Source organism: Galeopterus variegatus, unplaced genomic scaffold (genome assembly GCF_000696425.1).
Source record: "Galeopterus variegatus unplaced genomic scaffold, G_variegatus-3.0.2 Scaffold5197, whole genome shotgun sequence".
In the NCBI taxonomy this organism is placed as follows: Eukaryota; Metazoa; Chordata; class Mammalia; order Dermoptera; family Cynocephalidae; genus Galeopterus; species Galeopterus variegatus.
Window position 1 is genome coordinate 130186 of NW_007731308.1, and position 7569 is coordinate 137754.

Consider the following 7569-nt stretch of genomic DNA (forward strand, 5'->3'; position numbering starts at 1 on the left):
TGAGCGGCCGGTCTGTATGTGGGATCCGAACCCTTGGCGGGAGCGCCGCCACACTCCCAAGAGGCACACTGTAGCAGTGCGCCACCGGGCCGGCCCGGGAAATACAGAATTTTTAAAATACTGATATGAATGTCTGAGTAAGAGAGGAAAATTATTTGTGGGAGTGGGGGCTGCTAAAACCATTCATTCTTCCTCATATTTCTTTGTTTTCTTCTTTCAACTGCTGTACTGAGGTGGTTTTGTTTTCACTTGAGTCTGTATTGTTACTTATCCAACCTACTGATGACAGTTGTTTTGTGTCTTTGTGTTCTTTCCCAGCATCTTCTATATCCTCTATCCAGTAATACCATACACATACTTTAAAGGGAAGAGGAAAAAAACAAAACAAAACTGTGATCTCCTGAGCATTGTAACAAAATGGTCAGACCATTTTGTACCAGCAATATGTGATAGTTTCCCACAGTCTTACTAATGAATTGTCTTGGCAGGCTTTTTGATAACTGAAAAATGGCCTTTTATTTTATTTTATTTTATTTTATTCATTGGCATTAAGTACATTCACAGTGTTGTACAACTGTTACCACTATTCATTTCCAGAACTTATTCATCATCCTCAGCAGAAACTCTATTAACTATTATACATTAATTCCCAATTCCTCCCTCCCCATAGCCTTGATAACCTCTATTCTACTCTCTGTTGCTATGAATTTTTCTGTTCTAGGTACCTCATATAAGTGGAATCATACAATATTTGGTCTTCGGGATCTGGCTTATTTCACTTAGCATAATATTTTAAGGTTTGTCCAAGTCATAGCATATATCAGAATTCTTTCTTCTTTAGAGCTGAATAACATTCCACTGTATGTAACTACCACATTTTGTTTATCCATTCATCTGTTGATGGATATTTGAGTTGTTTCCTCCTTTTGGCTCTTGTGAATAATGTTGCTGTGAGCATTGGTATACAATATCTGTTTGAGTCCCTGTTTTCAGTTCTTTTGGGTATATACCCAGGAGTGGAATTGTTTTTTTCAGGTGGTAATTCTGTTTAACTTTTTGAAGATATTTCTCAAATTTTAAGAACCTTTTTTTTTTTTTTAAAGATGACTGGTAAGGGGATCTCAACCCTTGGCTTGGTGTTGTCAGCACCACGCTCAGCCAGTGAGCAAACCGGCCATCCCTATATAGGATCCGAACCCGTGGCCTTGTTGTTATCAGCACCGCACTCTGCCGAGTGAGCCACGGGCCGGCCTAAATTTTAAGAACTTCTAATAAATCAGGAAGGTTATTCTTATTGGCTATAAGTTTCATATATTTTCTTTGTCCTCTTTCTTTTGACTTTGCCTTTGTTTTTTGTTGCTCATGTGCGTGGTTTTGTTTTTAGAAGGTGGTTTCTTTTCACCTTCACATAGTAGAATTTATGGGCCTTTTGTTGTTTTGGATTTTGGGTCACTATTTCATAGTTAGAAAGCTTTTCTCATATCTAGAACATAATCCACCACGTTTCCTTCTAGCACTTGAATGGTTTCTGTTTTCTTTTAACATTAAAACTTCACTTGGAGTTTATTCTGGTATATGGTAGCATAATTGAATCCAGTTTTACCTTTTCCCAGTGACTGTCCAACTGCCCCAATATTATTTATTACAAAAATTATCCTTTTACCCTTTGAGATACCATCTGTATAGTATATTCCATGTAAACTTATAGTAACTCCATGTAAACTTCATTCTATTTCTGTCTTATCTATTATGTTCCGTTTTGGTTTGTTTCTCTAGAATCCAATATTTATTAATCTAACAGTCCATTACCAAAAGCTAACTTTATGCTAGAGGTTGGTTTCAGTGGTTAGCGAGAAAGGCATTATTTCTGCCTTTGGGGAGATTCAGGAACAAGAAAACAAACAGATCAGTAAATGAGTATGTAAATGAAGATCTAATTACAGCTGATAAAAGTGTTGTGAAGACAGCACGCAAGATGTGGGAGAGAGAATAAAGGTGTATGATTAGTGTTACCGGGCTGAGAGCTTTTTTGGAAGTGTGAGTTTTCACCTGAGTCCTGAAGGATGAGAAAAGCAGCATCCAAAGAGCCCAGGACAGGATTCCTGATAGATGGAAGGACCTGAAGAGAGGTCTAAGATGGAAAAAGGCCCTAGGTTTATTTTATTTTATTTTTTTCCTTTTTTTTTTTTTGTCTTTTTTTTTTACTGACCGGTAACGGGATCGCAACCCTCGGTGTCGCGCCCATACTGGGGACCGGCAACGGGATCGCAACCCTCGGTGTTGCACCCGCACCACGCTCAGCCAGTGAGCGGGAACCGGTCTCCACATGGGATCCGAACCCTCGGCGGGAGTGCCGCCGCACTCCCAAGCGACGCACTCTCCAGTGCGCCACCAGGCCAGCCCCCTAGGTTTATTTTAGATGCTCTAGTTTGGTACATAGGGAGGAAAGGGGAGAGTGCTCAGTGTGAAAGCGCTTTGCCCTTGGTTGACACAGAGTGGCAACAAAGACAAGCAGAGAACTGCTTTGCCAAGACCCTTGAGAGCCATGGCAGTGAGTTTGGAATTTATTCTAAGTGCACTGGGAAGGCATGAAAAGTTTAAGCAGAGATTTTTATTTTGATTGGCATCAACATCATGTGGTAGGGAGTGTTAAAAATATAGATGCCCAGAATAGGCAAATTCATAGAGACAGAGTTAGTGGTTCTCTACCATTAGGAATTACCAGGGGCTAGAGGCAATAGGGGTGGGGAGTGACTGCTTAATGGGCATGGGGTTTCTATTTGGGTGATGAAAGTATTCTCAAATTAGATAGTGGTAATGGTTGCACGACATTGGGAATGTACTATGGACTACTGAATTATGCATTTTAAAATGGTCTAAGTGGGAATTTTATGTTATATTAATTTTACCTCAATTTAAATATATGCACACATATTTAAGTACTTTAAATATAGACAGATACACACACACACCTTTGCCCTACTCCTGTAGATTTTGATTCAGTTTGGGGCAATGCTTGGACATTTGTATTGTTAACAGGCTTCCTTAATAATTCTGATCCATATCAAAATTGAGAACTCCCGGCTTAATTTGTTTTCTTGCTTCCTTCTGGCACCATATGAGCTTATATTTGTGCTTTCATGTGCTTTTTAGAAATTACACAGTATTTCAGACCTAGTTAAGCCATTCACTTTTTATGGTTATTTTCATTTTGTTGCCCTGTTCTGCTATAGAATTTTTTATTTCTCATAGAAGAGGAACAGCTTGTGTTTACTTTCTTCTTGTTTTTCAGACTTGGAATCCAGGTGTGAGAAATTTCTACAAAAAGATTTCTTTGAAATAGAGTCATTCAATTGGGAGATAATGGAAAGCCTTAAATGCTGTGATCTTGAGGGCTCCAATTTTAGAGATGACTGGGAATGCAAAGGCCAGTTTGAGAGACAAGTAAATCAGGAGTGCTGTTTTAAGCAAGTGAAAATCCCTTATGAAAATATGCCCATTTTCGAGCATCATACATCTCTCACTCTACATCAGAGCGTTGAGACTAGTGAGAAACTGATTGAATGTAATAAATGTGGGAAAGCATTTAGCCGTGGCTCACACCTTATTCAACATCAGAAAATTCATACTGGTGAAAAACCCTTTGAATGTAAGGAATGTGGGAAGGCCTTTAGTCGTGCCTCACACCTTGTTCAGCATCAGAGAATTCATACAGGTGAGAGACCTTATGACTGTAAGGAATGTGGGAAGGCCTTTGGTCGTACTTCAGAACTTATTCTACATCAAAGACTTCATACTGGTATCAAACCCTATGAATGTAAAGAATGTGGAAAGACCTTTAGGCAACATTCACAACTTATTCTGCATCAAAGAACTCATACAGGTGAGAAACCCTATGTATGTAAAGACTGTGGGAAGGCTTTTATTCGAGGCTCACAACTTACTGTTCATCGGAGAATTCATACAGGTGCCAGACCCTATCAGTGTAAAGAATGTGGGAAAGCTTTTAGACAGCATTCACAACTTACTGTGCATCAGCGAATTCATACAGGTGAGAAACCCTATGAATGTAAAGAATGTGGAAAGGGCTTTATTCACAGCTCTGAAGTTACTCGACATCAAAGAATTCATTCTGGGGAGAAACCCTATGAATGTAAGGAATGCGGGAAGGCCTTTAGACAGCATGCACAGCTCACTCGACATCAGAGAGTTCATACTGGTGACAGACCCTATGGATGTAAGGACTGTGGGAAGGCCTTTAGTCGTAGTTCATACCTTATTCAGCATCAAAGAATTCATACAGGAGACAAGCCCTACGAATGTAAGGAATGTGGAAAAGCCTTTATTCGTGTGTCACAACTGACTCATCATCAGCGAATTCATACTTGTGAGAAGCCCTATGAATGCAGGGAGTGTGGAATGGCCTTTATTCGTAGTTCACAACTTACTGAACATCAGAGAATTCATCCTGGTATCAAACCTTATGAATGTAGAGAATGTGGGCAGGCCTTTATTCTTGGCTCACAGCTCATTGAACACTACAGAATTCATACTGGTTAGGAAGCCTCAGTATTAGGGATATAGAAAAGCCTTTATGTGGAGTTCACACCTTTTTCGATATTAGATCGTATTTAATGTAATGTAATTAATATTAGAAAACCTTCATTTGTCACTTCCATTATGGAACATCAGAGAATTCATACCAGAAGAAAATTCAATAAATGTGGGAATAATTCTTGCCTCACTCACTGTTCACTATGCATCAGAGAACCTGTGCTAAAAAAAAATTAATGCGAATGTAGAAAAGCCTTTGGTTACCACTCAAAATGTGTTAAATATCTGAGAATTCCAAATAAAAAGTGACCCTATTATTTTGTGAATGTGCCTTTCACCATGGTGTATATCTTATTTAATGTCCCACTTCCACCGATTACTAACTGTATACCACTGGGCACATTATGCAGTCTCTCTCCCTCACTTTACTGATTTTTAAGTGGTGATAAATTATACCTGCCTAATACAGTTTTTGTGAGGACTAAATCTGATACTTTATATAAAGCCTTGAAAGGGCTATCTGGCACATACATGTGCTCAGTAAATATTAGCTATCGTCATTAATTTTATCATCAGTATCACTGTTAAGAGTTATGTGAGAGGAGGGCCTTATGAATGTGTCAAGTATCAAAAACTCCTTCATAACCACTTGTTATGATAATTTTGTTTTGAAAAACAGTAGTAAAGCATAATTATTAGGAAATCTTTATTCAAGAGGTTAGAAATTTGGAAGATGAGAAATTAACAGAAGAGTAACCAAAAGAAATGTGACCATTTCAAAGTCTAAAACCACATCTGAGTATAACTTAGTTTAAAGAGAAATAAAAATTAAAATTACAAACCAGAAATGAATGACAGTAAATTCTACTTATCAAAACAAGTTCAGCGTAGCTAAAGCTGTATTCCTGTTAGAAGCTAAGATTTGAATGTAGGGACTTTGTTCTCCAAATGTAGCTCTCCAATACCTTGTCATTGCCAGTCACATACTAAATACATTGAATAGTGAATGAATACTCAACTCTAAAAGTTAGGGAAAAATTACAACATAAACTCAAGTCAGCAGTAAGAATTATTATTAAAAATTTTTAATAGTGAATGAATACTCAACTCTAAAAGTTAGGGAAAAATTACAACATAAACTCAAGTCAGTAGTAAGAATTATTATTAAAAATAAAAGAAAAAAGTAATAAAATAGAAAACAAAACAGTAGACTTACTCTGAAGGTGGTTTAATTAACAATACAATAGACTACTTACAAGTGTGATCTAGAAAAAAAATATTGTGAATAAGGAAGGTGGTAAAAGATTTTTTTACTATGCATGATGTTATTCTAATATATATGAAACTCTAGAGAGAATGGATTTTTACAAAAATATCAAAATTGGTTCAAGAAGATGTGGACGCCTGAATAAATCAATGATTATAGAAAGATGTAAAAAGTCATCAAAGGTCTTTCCCTTTAAGAAAACACTTTAACCTACAAAGACTGTAAAGAACAGATAATCCCTAAGGGAAGCTTGCCAGTTCATTTTCAAGACTAAATGAAATTCTGATTAAAAACAAACAATACAAGAATACCTCCCCAAAAAACTAATTGTAAATCATTGTCATTTATGAAGACAAATGTAAATGTAATTCCTGCTTATTTATTCCAATATCTATTGAAATTAAGAAGTGAATTTTAAATGAATAACTTCACCTATTCTGGATTAATTATGTTTTCAGAATTTTGATATTGTAGCTCCAGGAGATCACAGTGATGAAGAAATCCAACCCCAGTGACATCTGGATCAGAGTTTGTGAATAAATCTTAGTAATCTCAAGAGATTATACCCACTAGCCCTTGGCATAGCCAGGCAGTGTCTGGGGCCAGGCACTAGTTGCCCTGTGATGCCAGCCATCTTATCAGTCATCCTGAGTGTTTGGTAGAAACACCTGCATTTTCTGCACGTGTCATTGCCTACAAAGGATTAGAAAGCAGTGTTCTGTAGTCATTTTTCTTTAAGTGGTTTAATGATTAATATGTGCCATTGGCAGGGCTCAAAGCTATGACATTAAAAATTGCCACTTTGAATAGTTAAAGCACATGCACAGTATAAAAATTTTATTTTATTTTACTTATTTATTTTTTTAAAAGATGACCAGTAAGGGGATCTGAACCCTTGACTTGGTGTTGTCAGCACCATGCTCTCCCAAGTGAGCCACAGGCCGGCCCTTGCACAGGATAAAAATTTTAAAGTTACGCTGTTAACACAGACGTGAGTGAATCTTCACATTATCTCTGCCCCTTTCCCACCCAGCTACCCTTTATGGAACAGTGATATCAAGTTCTTGTATATACTTCCTGATTTTTAATTTGCATAAGCATAGACATACACATAAAGATTTTTGCACAAATGGTAGCAAATTTCTGTACATGGCTATTTTCATTTATCCGTACATTTTGAAGATTATGCCATATCAGTACATGAATAGCTGTCTCATTCTTTTTTAACAACTGCTTAGTATTTCATTATATGTGTTTCATAATTTATTTAACTCTATCAGTTTAGTTTTGTTATGTTTTGCTTTTTCAATCCTATAATAAATATCTCCCTTGCACATAAGTATTTTGTATACGTGTGATGTATGTTTAAATGAATTCCTAGAAGTGGAAATGCTAGATCAAAATGTATATACTTGGGCTGGCCCGGTGGCGCACTGCTACAGTGCGCCGCTTGGGAATGCGGCGGCGCTCCCGCCAAGGGTTCGGATCCCACATACAGACCGGTTCCCACTCACTGGCTGAGCGAGGTGCGGGCGCAGCACCGAGGGTTGCGATCCCATTGCCGGTCCCGGTCCGGTATGGGCGTGACACTGAGGGTTGCGATCCGTTGCCGGACACGAAAAAAGACAAAGGAAAAAAAAATTTATATACTTTTCCTTTCTATTATGAAAAAATTTAAACATATACAAAAATACACAGTATTTTATAATGAATCCCAATGGCCCCATAACCAGCTTCAGTAATTATCA

The 7569-nt window shown here is 37.5% G+C and overlaps 1 protein-coding gene across 2 annotated transcripts in view; it reads left to right on the top strand.

Moving 5' to 3' along the window:
- The window catches only part of ZNF565 (zinc finger protein 565), a 19331-nt gene extending 13694 nt beyond the window's left edge, over positions 1 to 5637 (top strand). For both annotated transcript variants that reach the window (XM_008589088.1, XM_008589087.1), the window contains one exon: positions 3293 to 5637. In XM_008589088.1, the coding sequence (XP_008587310.1) occupies positions 3293 to 4560 (1268 nt within the window). In that variant the 3' untranslated portion in view covers positions 4561 to 5637. The remainder of the gene's footprint in view (positions 1 to 3292) is intronic.
- Positions 5638 to 7569: the final 1932 nt, after the last annotated feature.